At 41.0% G+C, this 21,844-nt stretch overlaps 1 protein-coding gene across 2 annotated transcripts in view; it reads left to right on the forward strand.

Annotated features, from left to right (window-relative positions):
* Positions 1–21,844, forward strand: part of MAGI3 (membrane associated guanylate kinase, WW and PDZ domain containing 3) — a 53,691-nt gene that overhangs the window by 17,872 nt on the left and 13,975 nt on the right. For both annotated transcript variants that reach the window (XM_077789098.1, XM_021539518.3), the window contains exons 2-13: positions 6,645–6,761; positions 8,176–8,295; positions 9,728–9,937; positions 11,209–11,383; positions 12,153–12,232; positions 13,582–13,639; positions 14,659–14,753; positions 15,338–15,526; positions 16,905–17,504; positions 18,530–18,561; positions 20,301–20,454; positions 20,952–21,043. In XM_077789098.1, the coding sequence (XP_077645224.1) occupies positions 6,645–6,761; positions 8,176–8,295; positions 9,728–9,937; positions 11,209–11,383; positions 12,153–12,232; positions 13,582–13,639; positions 14,659–14,753; positions 15,338–15,526; positions 16,905–17,504; positions 18,530–18,561; positions 20,301–20,454; positions 20,952–21,043 (1,922 nt within the window). The remainder of the gene's footprint in view (positions 1–6,644; positions 6,762–8,175; positions 8,296–9,727; positions 9,938–11,208; positions 11,384–12,152; positions 12,233–13,581; positions 13,640–14,658; positions 14,754–15,337; positions 15,527–16,904; positions 17,505–18,529; positions 18,562–20,300; positions 20,455–20,951; positions 21,044–21,844) is intronic.

Here is a 21,844-nt window from a genome sequence, read left to right on the forward strand (position 1 = left end):
GGTGTAGAATTGCCGTGCGAACTGTGTGAGTCAGGCACTGACATTAGTCATGGCTGGTGCACATCTGGAGTTCCAGTTATTACACTGACTGCCGGTGTTGTGCAGTGAGCACTGCGGGGACAGGGGGGGTTGTTTCCAATTGAACTGTGAGATATCGCTAATCAATACTTTTATGGGCTTGATTAGAGGAGTGCTGACCTGGCACATAGATCTTGGTGATTCCAGGTTCCTGAGAGTCCTTCAGAGTGTGGTGAGTCACAGCAGTGCAGTCTGCATCCTGAAGCATCAGCTGTCCCTTGGGAATGCTGCAGCTCACCCTGTAGCAGTGCTGGGATTTCCCAGGCTTCTTGGAAAGCCCGTTCCGTTTCAGGAAGCTCTAATTCCTTCAAAAATTCCTGCATAAAGGTTGCAGAATGACTCATGTTTGAAAGAGCAGGAATTGCTCCTTTACCGTTGTGCTCAGGGGGCCTCTGTCGTTGTGGGACCTTGGTGGGGGGGTGGTCTCATGGGAAAATGGCATTGAGAAGCCACTAAAATGCCCTTAGATAACATTGCTAATAGGAGTGATTTGTTACAAGAGGTACTACTTTGCAGGTAGTGCAAAGCAGTGATGTTCAGGATGGGGCTGGTATTTAAAAGCCCAGTTTGCTGTTTTGTAAATTAGTTTAAAGGTTCAACTGTGACAGTCCACACACTGCTGCTTGCTGACACAGTTAGAGGACACCTCTGCTGAGAAGATTTTATGTTTTCCATGGTGGATGGTCACCCCACAGGTTTGTCTGCTCAAAGGAGAGCAGGCATGCAGCATCTTTGTCAATAGAGTATCTTTGTCAGACTTCTGCCCTGCCAAACTCCATACTGAAATAGGTTAGTGGGCCTAGAAATTATGCAGAGTGTAATTGCATATCTTGCTTCCTATGGAAAGCAGGCTAAAAATAAACCTGTCTGTGATTTGCATAAATTCTATTCTGATCTGAACACTCAAAAAAGGTCTTGGAATGTGAACATGGTACCCTTCTGTTGAGAAAGCAGTGCCAAGTCCCAAGTAGATTAAATGGCTTGTGTAACCGAGAGCAGCTGCAAGGACATTTTTCTTTGGGGATGTGACTGAAGTGTGTCATTCTGTAAGGCTGCATGCTGCTTAAGCAGTGAGATAGAGTATGTTAGACATACGTCGCTTCTGAGACATGATGCGCTCTCTGGACAGACAGAAGGATTGGCCAAACACTATGACAGATGTTTCTGCCAAACACTATGACAGGTTAACCTGCACAGGTGCCCTCTGTGTGGTCCCTTGTTGTGGTGTGATATGGAATAATATTAAATCTCAGTAAGTTTGAATTTGCGCATAAACTGGAGATTTCCAAAGGGAAGCATTAATATTAGAACAGTCTGGGGAGTCAAGTAACATTTTGTTCAGTTGGATATGTTAATTGTGCTTTCCAGACCAAATGGATTTGTTTGCTGTCTCAGTAAAGCATTTTCTCTAGTGTGAATAAATTAAAACCTCACATTGTAAATTTAAGGGAATGAATGGAAGATTATTTATAAATTGGGAAAAACAAGCCATAGTTAGCCCTAGGAAAATTATCTCCATTGTTCAGGTTACTTGTCTTTGTTTTGGTGCTCCATTTTTCAATTAAGAGCAGACTAAATGATTTATGTATTAAATTGGGTGCAGCCTAGGCTGACAAAACAGGATCCTAATGGATCTGGCTGAGTTTGCAGCTGCGACTGAATACGGGAGGGTCTGCTGAACCCTCACAGGAATTGAGTCTGGCAACCTGTGACAGCTACAGAGGACTCTTATCTCATGGCTGTAAGTGTCTGTATTCGACTTCACAGTGCAAGTTGTGCAGCGACAGATACAACTTACCCAGAATAGCCTCTGTAGTGTATTGAACTGCACCGTGATTAAAACTCAGCAAGGCCTTGAGTGCATTATTAAGAAGTTTTATTAAAGTGCTATTGTTAAAACAATTTTGTATTTTATTTTTTAAATGTGTCTGTGTTACAGGTTCTGATTGTTGTTTTGACCTTTTAGTGTGTTGTAACATCCTTTTAATATGTTTGAACCCATTGGTGTGTTGCCATACCAGCTCCATCACTTGCATGGTAGTTTGAATAGATCTCGATCAGGAAATGGCTTTAAGTTACACTGGGGGCAGGGTTTAGATTAGGTGTTGGGACATTTTTTTTTCATGGGAAGGGTTGTCAAGCTTTGGAACAGGCTCCCCAGGGAAGTGGTGGAGGCACTAGCCCTGAAAGCATTCTAAGAAACATATGGATGTGGCACTTGAGGACATGGTTTAGTGGTGAACATAGTGAGTGCTGGTTGATGGTTACCTGAGTCCATAATGAGGCCAGGATCCCTTTTCCCACATGGATCACTGGTCCACACTCCTGAAGTGGCCTGGATTTTCTTAGGGAGCTCCTCTCTTGCACAGGCTGAGTCCCAACTTGGATTCCTGCTATCATTACCTGGAAGGAAGACAGGGAGGTGTTGAGTGTGAGCATGCCATGGAGCCCTTGGTGGCCTGGGACACAAGCTGCCAGGCATTGTTGCTAGTCTCAGCCTTTCTCCTCAGAAATCCCAGGGCTGTGGGCCCCCTTCACTAAAGGAAAAAGCAGGCTTCTGCACAGGAATCCATCTATGCTTCTAGCCCACAACATTAGGAAGCTCCTGCTGACTGTGTTGGACATTCTCAAAATGATCTAGTCTGTTTTCTGTATAAGTTGTAATAATTTGAACCTCCTATCTTCTCCTTGTGCTGAGAGCATAGGTGTGTATTTGCCAGGTCACAATGAAGTACTTTCAGGTGAAGGATGGCAGGTACTGACGGCTGTATCACCACTGGGTCTTTCCAGTCTCTCCACATTTCATGAATGCAGTGATTCTTTTGCATGCTTGGAAATCATTCATTGTCCTCAGTGAATGCGCGTGTTCAGATCTGGAACTTAGGTGAAATCATTGTATGTTAACAGTTGCTGGGGAATATAATAAAGCTAATGTATTACACACTAATTCTAGCTTGGGTTTCCTAACACTGCATCTCTGATTTGTGGAGCTGAACGTTTCTTTAAATGGCTTTTGCTTAGTCACATCAAAAATCACTTAATCTCAGTGGGTGTATTGTCAGCCCAGTTTAATTGAACAGTAACTGTTTTCCACTTGATGAGCCCTGAGAATTCCTATTTTAGTTAGACTGTGAGTGAAGTCACGGAGCCGTTTTATAGCTCATAATGTGTGTTTCACTGGAATTTTCGTAGTCGGTGGCCTATGGCAGCCACAGCTTATGTAACATATACAGCTGAGCGGAGCCATTGGATACTCTGGGATTCTGTTCACATGTGTGAAATTCTGAATGTACGTGATGATACTCTGGTTACATTTCTCCTCTGCTGTGTTCTAAGTGAGAAAACAAAATTGCATCACAGTATGCAATATCTGGATTTTCACCCTGTGCTGTTCAAACTCCCCTGGGGAGGGGAGTGAGGAGACTTAGGGGGTGGAATTAAGGGGATCAACAGGAGATGGTGGCAGATCACTGTCAACTGGGCTGGGGGAGCTCCTCCCTGCCTGGTCCTTGAATTGTGGGGGCTGTTTTTTGGAGATGGAGATGCCCTGACTACATGCACTGGGACCCAGAAACCAACACTACCCCCAGCCACCTTTCTTCCCTTAATTTGTCTCCCTAATTCACAATGCTGTGTTTTACTGCAGTGGCACTTGAGCCTTTTTTTTTTTTTTTTTCCCTCTGCAGTCACTTAATTTTCCTCCCACTGTGCATATCCTCATCTAAACAGTTTTTTTTAATTAATTTGAATTAAAACTGAAAACAAGGGTTTTGTGCCTGTTCATCTGGCAGGACCTGAGTGCTATAAAGTGTATTATTCCTCTTGACTGGTCCCTGTGTTGCCAGTGTCATCCTTTAGAAGCAGCTCAGCAGCACAGCATACACCAACCCAACATTTATCAGGTCATTTTGGAGAGGCTAATACATGAGGTTTTCCTAAAAGCATTTGTGAAACAATGTAAAAGAAGCATGTTCACCTCCTGGGGGGAGAATAATCTGACTTTTGCCAGAGGTTGCCTAAAGCAGCCTTACTGTTACTTTATTTTTCTGCTTTCTAATGCACACCATTCTCTATGTGAATTTCCGTAATTTTTCCTCTGCCCACTATTTTCTCTGTTTTCCCTAGTCAATCCTGTCAGTCTTCAATTCAGTCATCTTGGTTTCACAGTATAGTGTAGTCTCTAAGCTTTTAATATTAGGATTAACCCGATATTGACGTATCCTTAGTAGCAGCTTTGCCTTTATTTTGTCTTTAAACTGTTGATATTTATTGAAAAGGGTTTATACACTTTTAAAATTTTAAACATGAAGAGGGAAAGATCAATGAGTAAATAAATTCTGTAATTCTACATCCAGAACAGATTCTCACATATTGTCTGGCTTTTCCAATGTGCAGTACTCTGAAAGTAGTTGATGAACAGGTCCATCTGCCTCAATGAAATATAAGCGTATTGATCTACCTAAGTGAAATATGCTGGGATTGCTGAAGTGCATATCTGGCTTTGACTAGGAGATGGATGCACATTTTAGCAGCAAAACATTTCTTTCATGTTGAGGAACTATCTTGTCTACAAAGAATGAAGTAATTTGCAGTAACAAATGGAAAATACTTTTCATGCTGGAGATTACCCCATTTGTTTCCATATTCCATGACATACTGTGCTCGTTATGCTGCAGGAAGCAAATCCAAAGTTTTATGAGGAACAGTTCATGCTGGTAAAATAGGGAATTGAGGTGGGGGCTGCAGAGTTGCTGTGCATTCCTGGGAAGGGGTTGGATGAAGAACTGCTTTACTGGGAATTGCTGTTGTGTGTGTAGCTGCTGGACAGCCATGAGGACAATGGTGTTTTCCTAATACTGCAAAATGCTTTTTGTGTGTTTGGAAGTAATTTTTAAGTAAATGACAGTGTTAAAGGAGGTGAGAAGTTGACTTCATTTGGAGCTCAGGACTTGTGTTTGGCACAGGATGTGCTGTTTGTTCAGAGGGTGTGCTGGGCTTTTTCTCTCCTTGCCTGGGTTTAAGGTGATTTTGTGTGTGTTTTGCTTAATCTGTGGACATCACTGACCTCTCTGAAGGGCTGATAGGTAATCTTGGTTCCATGTAGAAGTACTCATCGTGGCATGCTTTTGTTTGGAGGGAAAAGGGTGCAGATTGAAATTCAGTTTGCTGTTAGTGAGTGGTGGTTGCTGAGGTCAAGTTTGGGAGTAGAGAGCAAGGTGTGGAATACCCTCCCCTTGGCTAAACGGGAAGGGAAAGTATAAACTTGCCACAACCAAAACATGCAGCCAGCTTTGCAGAAGTGACACAAGGTTGGGAAAACTTGGCTAGTGGTGGGAGGGTTTTGATGGTTTGTGATTTTTTTCCAATTTGACATATATGTAAGTACAATAATTGGTTGGAGATGTAGGTGAATGGGCCTTGTATGAAGACTGCTGTGGGGTCTGTGATCTGTTTGAGGTGATCTCCTCAGCAACTTTGAGCTCACAGGCTTCAAAGGCTCCTGTCAGAAATGCTTCTGGGGCAGGTTTATGCATTTCATAACCTGTTGGTGATGTAATTTAACAGGAGCAGTTGTCTGTTCAGCCTTTTTCCCTGCTGTTGTGCTACACCAGCATCCATCTGCTGCTGCCCATCTCCTGCTCTAGGTTTGGAGACAAAGGTTGAGCTTTTCCCCTAAAGCCCTGAGTGTTCTGCTGTAGTACATAACTTAAATTTACCAAGGTCACTGAACCCTATTTACTGTGTTTTCTGGGAGACTGACAGGGTACAAAAGATTGGTTTGTACCCTCCTGTCTGAAGAATGAGGCAGTAATACAAGAGCTCAGTTATTCTTATTCTGAAGGGGCTGTGGTTCTCCAGTGATGTGACAGATTCACTAATGATACCTGACAGAAGTATTGCAAAGGAGTAATCATAAAAAAACCCAACTCCCTTCTATTACACAATGTTTTTAAGAAGGAAGTACTTTCTTTTTATAATTTGAAGAATGCAAGTTCCCAGGAGACAAAATATTGAATGCAGGTGACTAGTGAGTAGGTGTAAATTGAATGGAGACTACTTCAAAATACAGAGAATAGTTTCTTGTCTGTAGAAACTCTGGATTTTGGTAATAGGTTTTGTATTTTAATACTTTATATTGATTTTTCAGAGGGGGAGCGGTTGTTAGTCAGCTCTGCTTAAAACCATTGTGGCAGAAGAAATTCTTCCCTGTGATGGTGGTGAGGCCCCGGCACAGGGTGCCTAGAGAAGCTGTGGCTGCCCCATCTCTGGCAGCATTCAAGGCCAGGTTGGATAGGGCTTGGAGCAACCTGGGATAGTGGAAGGTGTCCCTGTCCATGGCAAGGGGTGAAACAAGATGAGCTTCAAGGTTCCTTTCTGACACAAACCATTCTGGGATTCTGTCATTTGATAGCACAAAATGGTATTTTCCATCATGGTTGTTGTATTTAAAACAGCCCAACTCTTACAACTGCATGCTTTTCCTGAAACTTCTATAGCAGTGAAACACAATTCTTGTGAGAGCCTGCTTTACAAATTATTCTAATTTGTTCTTTTTTCTTTCTAAGGAAAAGTCATCAACAAGGACTTGCGCCACTATCTGAGCCTTCAGTTCCAGAAGGGCTCGATAGACCACAAACTCCAGCAAGTGATCAGAGACAATCTCTATTTGAGAACCATCCCTTGTAAGTATGTAAAGATCAGCCTCATCTATTCCTGCTAACTCCCACGTAATTTGTGAATTTAAAATGCCTTGTCTCTTAATCAGATTTAGAGTTTTACCTCATAGCAGAGACTTCTGCCTTTGCTACAGTAGTTTCACATCTGAAGTTGCCATGAATTGGTGCAGCCAGTATGGACTGAAAACCAGCAAAAACTTGAGAATTCAAAGTTCAGAGTGTTTCAATAATATGTGTATTACTCTTCACAAGTTTGTCAGTAGTTGTTAGAATGACCCCAGCCACCACAAGAAATAAATCTCGGCATGATCAAGCAGTGCCAAAACATCCTGAATTTTGTCAATGTGTTGGGGCTTTTTTCTTCACAAAGAGCAAACTGAGACCTTGAGTGTCAAGTGCATTTCGCCGAGCAGGGCAGCTGGAAGGAGGGGCTGGGTGCAGAAGGGGTGGCAGTGGCAGAATGTACAGGTAGACTGCTCATTGTGAGAAGACTGATTAAAAAGGCTCATCGTTGACTGAATATTCATTGCACTAAAAACTTACTTTGTTAAGTAACATTTTTGTATCTACAGGAATTCTGCTGTCTTCTCTTTGGGCAAACGTGAGAGTTTGTGGCTTTCTTAAACTGCATTTCACTATTACTAGCTTTTATTTACCAGCTCCTTTTCATGCTGCTGCCTGAAAAAATGATACATGATTTTGAAATACTATTAGGTTGTAGGCAGTAATGAATAGTAATGAATCAGTGAAGTCCTTTCAGGAGATCTTTATTTAAGCTGTTGTTACTATGGGAGGCCTGTTTTCATAGACAAAACACTTTGAGAACCTCTGCATTAGCACAGCAATTTACTGATAAGTTTTACCTACAGCCAGGGGTTGGAGTGTGGCTGACTTACACTCTGAATTATAGGTTGAAAAATAAATTCTGTGCCAAGTTATGGATTTGGTGGCCCAAAAATCAAATGTGCTTAGTCATGGTGACCTCATTGCAAATTAGAGAATTGTTGCTGTTGTAAACAGGGAAAGATGCAGCACCCTCATAGCTGAGTTAAAATAAAATATCACAGCTGTTCCAAGAATCCCAGACTGGGTTTGCATGGCCCAGGTGGCATCAGCTGCCACAAAAGTTGTTTTTAGTTCACTGACCATAAGAAAGAATTCTCTCTTAATTGCCACCTCACCCAGCTGCTTCTCTCCTCCTCCCCCAGTACCAGAACTGTTGTTCCTGTGTAATTTGCTGGCTAAGTTTTTATACATTATTGTTCACTTGCTCACCAGTTGTTTTAACTCTTACTGGAGTGACATCGTCTTTGTATAAAGATTTGAAAAGACATTGTTTTTACCGAACTATTCAGCAGGCAGCATTTGATATCAAGCAGCACTTAAATATCTTACAAGAATGTTTTTTCTGTCTTTGCAGGCACTACAAGGGCTCCCAGAGATGGGGAGGTCCCTGGGGTAGACTATAATTTCATTCCTGTTGAGCAGTTTAAAGCATTGGAAGAAAGTGGAGCCTTACTAGAAAGTGGAACATATGATGGTATGTCAGTGATGTTTAATGGAATGGGAATAAGGACTCAGTACTTGTGTCCAGGATCTTAGTCCAAGTGTAGCTCCCTGTGGTACAGTTTTCCTGCCTCACTTGATGGTCATGACAGTAGCAGAGAGACAATAGTTAATCTATTTTTGTGAATAGGAGGAGCGATCTTGTTCTAAAGCTTTCTAATAATCCGCAGATTGTCCTTTCAACGACTCTTAATCCCACCAGATTATTTTCACCATTGCATTTTTGGGAAGCATTCTGAAAAGGTTTATTTGTGCCTGGTACAAATTTAAGAGAATCTAGTCAATTTTCTGTACACCTCAGAGAACAGAGCCATATTCTTCTCTCAGGTGCTCCTCAAAAGGACAGAAGGCAAGAGAAATTCTGACCTAGCAGGGAAACAAAAGCATTTCTTATTTAAAAGTTGAACAGCACTAGACCAGATGGTCCAAATCTGTAGGAAAGTTGGGTTTGTTACATGTGGTGATGAAAAACATTGTAATGAAGATGGTGAAAAAAGAAAAGAAGATGTCAAAAGTAAACAATCCTTGTGAAATGCTCTGTGCCTCCTGTTTTCTGTATCCCACACTCTCTGTTAATATTGTCCCGTTTCTGGAAATCTCCTAAGCAAATTTAGGCTAAACTAGTAGTTTGGTTTTCTTTTTATTCCTGAGCTGCACTTTATCTGGCTGTCCCCTCTCTGAGCCTTGCTCTTGCTTGATATTTGAAGAAGGGTTTTCTTTCTATACATATTTACATGGTCAAAACCATATCCAGGCACCAAAAGTTACCCCAGCAGGAATTCTGGGAAGATCCCTTGCTTTGTGCTCAATTCCCTAAAAAAATCATATGAGCAGTCAGGAGAGAGGTCAATGGCTGAAATTCTTTCCCAGAAAACAGCAGATGATTCCTTTGTGCTTTAGATTAAAATATTGAAGAAAAAAATCTGTTCCTTTTTCTGAAGTGAAAATATCAACATATTGATACAAAGATGTTGATATGAAGCCATATCAACATCTTCGTTTTGCAAGCGTATTGTCAGTAGAAAATTGGAAGTGTTAAAAATCAATTACTTGTTAACTAGTTTTATGGAAATAAGTAACTTGTTTCTCCATAAAATTAATTGGCTTTTTGACTTCAGTATTTCTGTTGCTCCATATCAGTATTTTTCTTTAGAAAACTTGTAGCAGAATAAAAATTTTCAGGTAACCTCTTGTTTTCTGACAACTAGTGCTACATTAGCAAGAAGTCAGTGTATGAATAAACAGGCTTTGACTGTTGGTTGGGTTTTGGTAGAGCTGGTGTCTTCTTTGAGGCTTTAAAATTTCACCAAAATACATTTGCATGGGCACTAAACTGGTAACAGCCACTGCTAGTGCCTTCAGCAGTATCAGTGCTTCAGTGATCATGATTTCTGTCTCATTTTCAGGTAATTTTTATGGTACTCCAAAGCCTCCAGCAGAGCCCAGCCCCTTTCAGGCTGATCCAGTGGATCAAGTTCTTTTTGACAATGATTTTGATACTGAATCGCAGAGGAAAAGAACCACATCTGTCAGCAAAATGCAAAGGATGGAAAGTTCTCTCCCTGAAGAGGAGGAAGAGGAGGAAAAGGAAGCAGTTAATGGCAGTGGAGGGATAGGTTGGTTGACAAGGGGAGAAATTCCCTGATATGAATGGATAAGGACTGTACAAATAACATTCATGCTTCCTTAGTTTTGGTGAAGTATGAAGGCAGTTTCTGTTCAGGCTTGTGCTTCTATTTGATTTTGAGATGACCTTTTGAAAAGAACCAGCTGTTCTCCCAGCCAGATGTGCAGTTGCATCATAAAATGCACTGCTTGGTCAAGAACATGTGGTGCTGGATATGGGCCAGTTACACAAGTGGGAAGGAAAAGTTTGTCCACTCTTGAAATAACAGAATCCTTCACAGAGTAAAATTCATACCCTGCAAATGTTACTGTTGAATTTTGAGGCTTCTACTGAATTTCTACACAGGAGATTTTAAGGAAGTGATTGGTTGAAGGGGCAATGTTGGCTCATACTGTAAATTTTTCAGATGATTTTCCATGGGGGAGCAATCACACAACCTGAAACCACCCAAGGAGGAGCTTGTGGAGAGAAATAAAGCCAAGTGTGTTGAGGCTGGAGTGGTGTCCAGCAGGACCTTTCTGGGATTGGCAAAATGCCCTTTTCCTGTCATGGTTACTCATCTGGAGGGGGGAGAATTGATGGTGGAGAGGAACTGTCACATTGCATTTGCAGCTGATCCCATGTGTGACTACTTAGGACAGAGCTATACTGACCAGACCTGACCTAATCTTATCATCTTTAGGGCTAGCAACACCACAGAAGGGCCAATGGTCAGGCTGCTGGTAGGGTGAAGGTCACGGACATCATCATGTCACAGAGGGTATCAAGCATAACCTTGGTTCTGAAGGGTAGAGGCTTCTATTTAAAAGTTTCCTGCAGGAATTTTTGGGATATTTTTTTCTAGTTGTGGCTTGTAGGAAGGTGTTGTTTACTTTATTGGCAGTTTGGGTCTTCTCTACATTTCCTTCTGATTCTTTGAGGAATATTAGTAGGATTTTTTTGGATTATTTTATGGCATTACAAACACTGTTCTCTCTTTAGAAATGGCAAAAGAGCGTAGTCAACTTGGATTTCTGCCAGTGTTGATTTTTCAGAGTAGGCTCAGACACATAATACAAGGTTAATCTGTTTGGCAGGGGAAGAGCAGAGTTCAGTCTTTTCAAGTCAGCTTTTCAAAGTTCACAGTTGAAAAAAAAAGTGAAAAATTGCACATCACATACAGGGACGTGTTTGACATCCACTCGTAGCCAGATTAAGAGGGTGGTTCTTTGTGAGAAACAACATAAGCATCTGACAAACACTTTCCCTGAACAACTGCAGAAAACAAAGAAAAACATTCAGATTCTCCTGACTGGATGAAACCTGTTCCCAGCTACAACCAGACAAGCAGCAACATGGACTTCAGAAATTATTTGTCGAGGGATGAGACCCTGGAACCACTACCCAAGAACTGGGAAATGGCCTACACGGACACTGGCATGATCTACTTCATCGAGTGAGTAACTTGCTCCTTGGAGGAGAGAAGTGCTGGTGGCTGCAGTCTGGAAAGCTTGCTTTTTCACCTCTCTTCTCTTACTGCTTCTATTTCTTTATGTAATTTACTATTTTTCTACTGTTACATTCCTTACTCATAGTCTTCAATGTTGCACGCTCAGTACAATTGCCATTGTGCAGGAAGACCTTATGCAAAGTCAGTTTGTTTATTCTAAATTTTGTATCTCACAAATACAAAGTTGGCTGGGTATTGCTAAGTGAAGTGTGACATGGAAACTTTCTGTATGTCAAATTTCTCTGAAATTTGAGAACTTGTTTAGCTTCTCTGCTTGTATTCCTTGGCTGGGAATGGATGTTTCAAAATACAAATAACTTAGATGAAAGCCCAGGTTAGGAAAGTAGCTCATGTGTGCACATGTAAAACTGCTTCATTTATGAGTTCTAAGGCAAAAATGAAACAGAAACCTTCCTGAGAGTTTAGCATATGAGGAGGCTAAAAATATTTTTTTCCTATCAGGTAGGAACAGCTGCTGTTCCCGTATGTGCTTTTAGGGGCTGGGGGGAGGATTTGTGCCTCTAACACTTCCCGTGTGGCCTGGAGAGTCTCTAATGTGCTGGTGCCTTTTCTTTTTAGTATTTTATGATGTGACTGAGGCACAAATAAAGGTTGTGTTTTCTGAAGTCTACAGTTTCCTACAACAGTAAATACTTGAAGGAAAGTTTCTTCAGTGTGAGGGAGTTCTCTTACTGGCATGTGTTCTGCTCCACAGTCACAACACCAAGACAACCACATGGCTTGATCCCCGGCTCTGTAAGAAGGCCAAAGCTCCTGAAGATTGTGAAGATGGAGGTGAGATGCATTTGCCACCCGTCACTGATAAATGTATGAGTTATGAATACAGTCCATTACTTCTGTGGTAGAAGCTTCTCTCTGGTAGATGTGACTCTGGAGCTGGCAGTGTAGTGCTGAGCGTCCCCTGTTTGGTGGCAATAGGAATTTACATAAGACTGAGAAAGTCCATGGTGTATTTTCCCTGGAGTAGTAGAATCTGGCCAAACTTAGGTTTATCTGCATTGTTGAGCAGAATATGAGATGTTTTGTTCCAGTAAGAGTCATTCTTAAGGAGAAAGATGCACATGAGTGATGATCTCACTGGAAACTGTTGTATAGGTGGCATATGGCAGAAAGAGAAGGTCCATAAGTAACAGAATATAGGAATAACAAAGAAGGTATGGCAACATACATATTGCTAATGATAACTATTGCATGTGACATAGTATTTGAATGCAAAAGCTAAGGGAACAATCTGACTGATTTAAATTTCTTCAAGACTTCCAGGTCAGTAGCCTCCAGGCAATTTCTGCAACCATTTCCTACACAGTTGGGCAATTCAGTCTGCTAGAAAAGATTATCAGGTAGGTCTGTCTTCAGCAAATGCCTGACATGTTACAAAAGCTGAAGCAGGCTCAGAATGACCTGATATCCTCCAAAATTGTCCAACCTAACAGCCATGTATCCATAATGAAGCCAGCTGGAGCAATGGCATACTGCTGCTTATTAAACATACATGCAGCTCTTTAAACAGAGATGCAGGATATTCAAATGAACACCACCTAAATTAAGAGACCCACTGGGTCTTTAGTCAGAGCAATACTGGTATTAGTAATTGGTAACATGCTAGGGGAATTCCTGTTATTGTCAAACTTAGGTCAGCCTCAAACACGATTGCTGGACAGATTTATCCTTTAAATGTCTGGCTGACTATGTTAATTATTCTAATATTTAAATTTCCATGGTCAAGATAACTAGAACAAAGAACTTGATAAGCTGACCTCTGTGGTAACTGCTTATTACCTTCAGTCAGTCATGAGGTGCTGGCATCCTCTTACCAGATGCTGAATTTGACATGAAAAGAAGCCTTTTGCATGTAATTTTCAGTATAAACAGGTCTTTAAGTTTATTATATGTTTAAAGTGGTGTGATTTCATTGAATACAAGTCTCATAATTTATTGCAAGAAAGAGTAAGAGTTGCAGGGGTTCAGATTCCCTGGAACAGGCTTTTACCTTTCATTAGGAAAGAAAATGGGACCTTTATTATCCTCATATTTTTCATGAGCCTAGGTGTTCTTTAATGAAAACTCTGATATTTGTGGGTAGATTTCCCCTGTAATGGAGAATTTGGTCTTTCTGATTGCAGAACTTCCTTATGGATGGGAGAAAATAGAAGACCCTCAATATGGGACATACTACGTTGAGTAAGTGCTAATTATTGATTTGGCATACATTAAAATTGAGCATGAAATTCTGAAGTCCCTAATCCCCAGGAAGCAGAGATTGTAATGCAGTGAAAAGCCAGGTTGGACAAGGCTTGGAGCAATCTGGTCTGGTATCCATGTTCATGGCAGGGGGTGGAACTGACGGGCTTTAAGGTTCCTTCCAGTCCCAACCATTCTGTGATTCTGTGAAACTATTAACTATATCCAAGAAAAACAGTTCTAGGGTCGCAAACTTGTGGCACAAACTTCTGGTAGCACTGGCATGTGGGAAAATTCACAGTGTGACCTTAAAGACTTAAGCACTGTTTTTCATTTGGTGAAGGAAAGCAAGTTGCAACCAAAATAATTTATAGATGGAATTGAGCTGATATCATTTTTCTTAGCTTAACAAGAGCAGAGTCACTTAAGAGTGGCATCTGATAACATTAAAAGAGTAAAAATAAATTGTAGATCATTTCTGTCTTCAAAGAGCCAAGTCAATAATCACTAAACTGCTGCAGGAGCTCTTTTGAATCTCCCTCAGGCCAGAGGAAATGCAATCTCTCCTTAACCATGGAGAAGAAAAATAGTAGAATTGAAAATGTAGCTTCAGAGAACAAGCAAACATTTTTCACTTTGCAAAGCCAAGGTATTTGAATTATGCTCAAATTTGTTGGTTTTCTCCTTCTATGCTGTACTTCTCTATCATCTACTAGGGAAAAGGTGATGCCTGAGTTTGGAAACAGTATAGGTAGATGGGTCAGATCTAAACTATTACAACTCTACCTGGTGATTAAAGGGAGTAAAATTTTATTTGCCTCAAAGTAAGTAAGCTGCTGAAAGAATGAGCATACTTTCAGTATTGGTTATAAGAGTTTTTTGTTCATTTTTCCAGAGCATTCATCTGACATAATAAAAAATAATGTTTATAGATGTATTTTTTTGGATTGTCATTTTTGGGAAGTAGTCAGAATGTTTTCTTCTGAAATCCTGATGACCTACCTTTTGTATGCCTGCAGTCATATTAACCAGAAAACTCAGTTTGAAAATCCAGTATTGGAAGCCAAAAGGAAAAAACAGCTAGGACAGACTGATGCTGGCCCTTCCAAATCAGGTGAATATTGTGTTCTTTGTCATATATATCTTTATTTACAAGTGTGCTTTATAAAAACCCAATTCTGGAAATCATCAAGGCATCAGCCTTGTTTTTTTGCTTGCCATTACAGTGTTACCCTCTGAGATCTTTTGGGTTTTTTGAAGGATTTTTTTAATGTTAAAATGGAATTGGGGCACTAAGACTGCTTTTAAATAATTTTGGTTGTTCTGAAGCTGGTTGTCATAAACAGCTTTGGAATATATGGAGGGTTAGAAGAGCCATCTGGAAGTGCAGGTAAAGCCAGACCTGGAGTTTTTATGCTTTTGATCTAGTTTAAGCTTGATATTCGAGGATAAAATTTGGGAATTCAAGGTGGGAGGTTTGCAGTCTGTTCAGAAAAACTATTTTCCATTCACTGAATTCAGCTGGAAAATGAGTGTAGCACTTTCCTGTCTGTTAGTTTATCATTTAAAAGTGCTTCAGAAGCTGACCAACAATAAACAAATAATTAACCTTTGTGGCACCTTAAAAATAAACAAAAAACGTACCAGAATTAACCCTGGTTTTCTGTTCTCCCATCTCTGTATTCCATAATTCCGAAGGACCGGGGAGGTCTGTCTTCACTCGAGATCCATCCCAGCTTACTGGAGCACTTATAAGGACATCCCTGAAAAAAAGTACCATGGGATTTGGCTTCACAATCATTGGAGGGGACAGGCCTGACGAGTTTCTCCAGGTGAAGAATGTGTTAAAAGATGGACCCGCTGCACAAGATGGAAGAATTGCTCCAGGTCAAGTATTGTTTCTGAAAACTTCCACTTCCTGGGGTACTTTGGAGAACGCAGCTTGATGCACAGGAGGTTGGACGACTCAATCCACAGCCTCACTAAATTAAATATTTTCATATTTGTAAAAGATCTGTGCAGAGCAGGGCCTGAAAAGGAAAAGAAACAGCATTCTAGATAAAAACTTACTTTAAGGGCACTTCTGAAGGTTTCAGAACTTCTGCTTTAGCAAAGACACTTGTCTTCATGTTTATTCATAGAATGGTGTCCTTCTCTGTAAGTGAAGTAAAAATAGTGTGTTTGAATCCTGGTCTGTTTTGCCTTGTTGCTGCCAAAAACCATGACACTGATTATTAAAACTACAAAAAGCCCACAGCAGGGTGAGGAGGCAAAGTTGTGTGAGCTGGGCAAGTGAGGAGAGATGAGGGATGAGTAGCCATGAAGACTTGTGCATTTTTTGATGGTTTTTATATGTGTCATTAAGTTACCTATAACCTTACCCTAACCTCTGGTTTGCATATTAGAAAGGGCAAAATGCTTCTTAACGTATAACATAAACTCTTACTCTTCAAATGAATAAAATAATTCATACTTTGAGTGATAAATATTATTTACTTATGAAATGGAACAATTTCCTGTTTTGTTGCTGGTATATTGTTTGAATTTGTTTGTATGTGGTTCATTTTCCACCCCTGCAAAAATGAAAACCATCCTGCAGAACTGTTGGAGTAAAAAGATGTGCAACTATTCTGATTGTAGTTCATGGAATAAGAGCAATCCTGTTTTACTGATGCCTGGCAGTAAAGGGATTGGCTAGTTTGTAGGCTATATACACGTGCAAAGTACCGCACTTGTAAAGTTTCACATCAAAATTATGAAAACACAAAACAAGGTTTTGGGATCTGAAGCCCATGTAACTTCATTTTGAAAATGTATTCTTAGCCACGTGTGGCAGCAGTGTAAGAGTATGGAGCATGTGTGTGTGCAATCCTAGCTTAAGTTCAGCCAGTCCTAAAATAAACACAGGGCCAAACACATCAGATTTATTCTGCATTGGGTTTAGAATACTATGCAATATGAATTAAACTAGAAGTCATCTGCTTGCTGTAGTGTGCGTGCTCTGCTTCATCTCCCGTGGCTGTACGGTATCATTTTTTAAATCTGCTGCAGATTAAATTTTATATCTTTAGTGCATTATGTCCTGAGATGAAATAGAATAAATGTGAAGAGGAAATCATTTATGCTTTCTGGCAATATTAGCCATGAGATAATATCCCCGATACTAGTTATTAATTTGAAGACAGCACTGTGATTTCCTCAAGGTAAGCTTTTATTGAAGATTTCGCTTCTGTTTTTGACACCATCAAAATTTCTTTTGTAACAGGCGATGTCATCGTGGACATAAATGGAAGCTGTGTCCTTGGCCATACCCATGCAGATGTTGTCCAAATGTTTCAGCTCATTCCCATCAATCAGTATGTGAACATGACTTTGTGTCGTGGATACCCTCTTCCTGATGACAGTGAAGACCCCGTGGTGGATATCGTGACGGCCACACCTGTCATTAATGGCCCGCCGGTGGCCAAGGGAGATGCTTCCGTGTCCAGCCAAGATTTAGTAGCAGCAACAGTTGGGTTGGACCAGAATGGGAAAGTGTTGGTCAACGGTCGCCTGAACGGCCCTTCTGTGGATTCAGCTGAGCAGAGGGTTTCCTTTGCCTCCTCAGGAGGCTCTCAGCCAGAGCTGGTCACCATCCCTCTGGTCAAAGGGCCTAAAGGCTTTGGGTTTGCCATTGCAGACAGTCCCACAGGCCAGAAGGTGAAGATGATTTTGGACAGCCAGTGGTGCCAAGGCCTACAGAAAGGGGATGTCATCAAGGAGATTTGCCATCAGAATGTGCAGAGCTTGACCCACTTGCAGGTGGTGGAGGTGCTCAAGCAGTTTCCTGTAGGAGCAGAGGTGCCCCTGCTTATCTTAAGAGGAGGTACAGACAAAATTGCAGTTGTCATATTGGTTATAAGCTTTTAAAAGTCCAGTTTTAGTGTGATATCTAAATCATGTCCAGTCTTGACAGCTAGGCAGCAGTTCATTCTATCTCTGAGCCATTAGGTTCTTAGTTTAATTTATAACCCCCTTATATGTTGTAAGTTTGATTTAGGGTGATAGTGTGTTGCTAGGGTTTTGTTAGAAGTTTTAGTTAGGTTTTTCTTTGGGGTTTTTATCCTCAACAATTATATGGTGATATGTTTATGCACTATCTCTTCCAAGTCTCTGGGGAGTGCTAAAGCAAACACATGGTTTCCGGTGTAATGCAAAGTATATACTGAATTTTGTGAGGTTCTCCAAATATATTCCAATAACGTGTCTGTAATGAACAGGGGATTGCAGGAGATGGGAAGAAGCATTAGCAAAGAGGTGGAGCTGGGAGGTGGGAATAGCAGAAAAAATTCAGATTTTTTCTTTGCATATTCATAACTCTTCCCTGATTGTCAGTCACAGACCAGAATACATCTTCTCCCCAAAACCTGTAGTAGATGGTGTGTCTTTCAAAGGAAGCTGAATCTGAATGGATTATGAGGCAGCTCATGACTGCTTTGCATCTCTTCAGGCTTTATTGTAACCGACTTCAGCTACTGGCATTTGCAAAAATCTCCAGATCTTTTTCTGTATAAATACTACTATTCCTTAATCAGCTAAGGAAATAATTAGATTCCTTTGTGGCAAGTGAAATTCCTTCAGACAAATTTGTAAGTCTCCTTATCCCATGAACTGAGGGGTGACTTGGTTGACCAGCTTCTAGCAGAAAGATAAATAGATATTTTTCATTGTTGTACAGCTATCATTTCTAATTGAGACTTCTCTAAAGTAATGGTTTCGGTTGCTTTGCCATTTAAAGGCACAGTGAATCAGCAGCTATTATTTTCGCCCCAGGAGAAGCTGATTATATTGCTGAAATGTTGTTGAAACTTTCTGTAACCTGCTATTAAAGTTACTTTATATTTTCTTCAGGTCCACCCTCTCCTACTAAAGCTGCCAAAGGAGTGAGTATTGGTGATGTATTTAACTTGTTTCTGACATGCTTTGTAATCTCATTTCCTCTGGATTTTACCCCCTATGATAACCTGCAAGATGGTTTAGCAAAACCATACCTGCTTGGTAGGCATAAATTCTTTGTCTAAGTACATGCTGTTAGAATACCCATTAAAAGGGAAACAAAATACAGTTATCTATTTTTTTCATTCCTAAAGGAAGTTTATGATCCTTTGATTCTTCTCAATCCTTGCATAGAATTAATGGACTGGTTAGTACTCCCTTCTGGACATGCTTATCTTTGGATCCATATTTTCAGCAAGTCTCTATGGAGCTGTACATTCATAGCTTGATACTCATTGCTCTTGGAATTTTGATCTTTCAGGGCATCTTTAATATACATTAGCTCAGCAAAGAATCCTTGGTCTTAATAGAACGACCTCTGATTTAATAATGCTGATATTAATGCTTATGTTTATTATGAAGGATTCTACTGTAAATTAGGCTGATGGAACACAGATACTTCTTTAAAAATGCTTCTTGTACAGAATAAATCAGGGAAATTTATGAAAACCCCATTACCAGAACATAGCTGTAACTTCTCTTTCTATCTTTATCCTGCTGTTTGAGCACAACCTTAGTTGTATCCCAGCAGTGGAATGAGACAAGCGCACATGTTCAGCATGCTCAAAGATGACTGTGCTCAATAAGATCTTCAGATTCTGTTCCTTGCAAGCATCCACCTGCCCACACTGAATAAAAAAGAGCAGAAATCCCTGCAGTTGGAGGGCCCTGGCCCTGTCAGCCTGGATCCCGTGGCAATGTGCTAAAAATAGTTTGGACTTGGGGACTGGCATTCTATTCCAGCATACATACAGCAGCAGCAGCCCACAGAGTGCTTGATGCTCAGTGGCATTAAGCAGCGTGGCAAAATAGTTCACTTAGGGCAAGTTCTTGAATTTTTAAACATACAAGAAGTGTCAAACTGCTGAATGGCTCTGGGCAGTTTCTTCTGCTCTTGGCGGAAGGGCAGATCTACATTTGTTCTGCTCTGGCTGTTGTTTAGCATGCACTGCCACGTGCCAGTTTTCCAGGCTGGGTTTCAGCCCAGAAGAAATATTTAAGAGTTATTTTGTTGCATAATTGATTGGGGATTTAGATGAGGGATCACAAGGATGTTTGGCTTGCCTCATGAACAGGAGTGTTGCAGCTGTCAGATCATGAAAAGAGAAATAGCAAGTTGTTAACGCCTCACACTATCCAAGTGTGTCCTCTTGTCCCTTATGTGTATTGCTCCAGCAAACACCTCATTCTGGGAGCACCTTTGTTGCTTGCTGGGAGGAGCTTGGCAGGGGACAGGAGGCAGTGCCTGTGGAGCAGCATGTACTTATGGTTCTGGATTGTGGTCCAGAGTCTGGCTGGTGCCTGACAAGGATTCAGTGTCTTCTCCAAACGTGATTGGTCCTTTATGCTCCACTTCATCCCATCTGATGGTAACTACCAGCATCTGCCCATCTTCACTCCTCTCTGAGTATCAGTCACTTCAAACTCTTTCCAAGCTTAGACTCCAGCAGAAGTTCAAGTATCAGTGAGGAAGACTTTAGTACTCTGGTCAGACGTACCCACTGGAAAAGCTGTAATTTTGTTCCTTTCTTGTGATTTTCTTCCGCATGGTGTTCATTGTCTTTGCACCCACAAGTGTAGCCATGCCTTTATTTAATGTGGATTTTGCATCTGTGGGCTGTTTCAGAAGGACAAACAGGACAGTTCTGGAAGTTTGGAAGCTGTCAGCGATACCATTCCGCAGCCGATGCCCTTTCCGCCTTCTGCTGTGCGACCAGGTTCTCCTAAACTGGACCCGTCCGAAGTCTACCTGAAGTCTAAGACAATTTATGAGGACAAACGTAAGTACATCACCTTCAACTTGAAAATACTCAATTATGAAGGAATTTTTTCTTTTGCTGCATGTGCAGTAAAACTACTGAGACTTTGTTGCTAAGTTTGTGGATAAAACATTTCAAGTAATGCATAATTCCAACAGCAATCAGAAAAACAAAAAAGATAAAGTATGTTTCAGCCGTATTTTCAGTAAAACAGTTAATTGCAGAAATAATCTCAAGGATGGTTCTGAAGTAAACTGCACTAGACCTGCTTATAAAAGTAGCTGTGAGCTATGTCACAGAGTGGCTTTTATCCTGGTTTACTGCACAGATGTAGTTGAGATTTCTGCTTTGAAAATTAATTATACCATTTTGAAAAGAGGATATCAATGTATAATTGGTTACTGTGTTTTGTCACTAGAAGACTCAGAGTGTACCACCAAAGCAGAATCCTTCAAGAATCCTTCAATAATCCAAGATACCTCTTTACATGTTTTGAAATACTGTTTTTTTTTTCTTAGCTCCAAACACAAGAGATTTAGATGTTTTCCTGAGAAAACAAGAATCAGGCTTTGGTTTCCGGGTGCTTGGTGGGGATGGACCAGATCAACCTGTAAGTGAAACTGCTCACAGTTATCTCATAGTATTGCTGTTGAAGTGATCGTACTCTGTCATCCTTATTTTTAATTATCCCATCCGGGCAGTTCAGTGGTGACAAAATTGATCGATTCACTACCTGCCTTTCAGAGGTCAGGAATTGGTCCTGATTACCTTTATTTTTTTCTCCTCTTTGTGGACGCCAGTCTCCAAGGTTCCACACCCTTCCCATTACCAGCCCCATCCTTGGGCACAATTTTTTGTCAGGCCGAGGACACTGGTGGTGTTTCTACAGCTGTTGCTGTGTTTTGGAGCCCTTGGAAGGGCCATGCTGGTCCCCAGCCTTTGGCTCATTGTCAGCTGATCCCCATGGCGGCAATTCAGTCATTGGTGAGCTGTGCACAGCAGCGCATCCTGGGAAGCAGCTGAGTAGAAGGAAGAAGGAAGCAGTTGCTCCTTCTGTCAAAATTTCATTAGGCTCTTCCTTTCCTTGCAGCCCAGTGGAAAGAGGTGTGAGATGGTGACACACCCCTTTTATTCCCTGCTTCTCCCGCTGGCTATTTAAGCATGCATTGTGTTGGAGGCAGCTGGGCAAATGCCAGAGCAGACACCCCTGGATGGTCTGTTCTCCAAAGGTAGCTTTTAGGAGACTTCCCTCTATTTTCAAGCATGCATAAATTTCTCTCTGGGAAGAAGTTCCAAGACTTGTACTATATATGAGGGACCTTTCTTTAAGATGTTTAAGTGGAGAGAAAAAGCTTTTGGAATAGATCTGCATGGATTGTTTTCTGATTACAGTGAAGGAATTCAGTTTTTC

This window comes from Lonchura striata, chromosome 30 (genome assembly GCF_046129695.1).
Source record: "Lonchura striata isolate bLonStr1 chromosome 30, bLonStr1.mat, whole genome shotgun sequence".
NCBI lineage: Eukaryota > Metazoa > Chordata > Aves > Passeriformes > Estrildidae > Lonchura > Lonchura striata.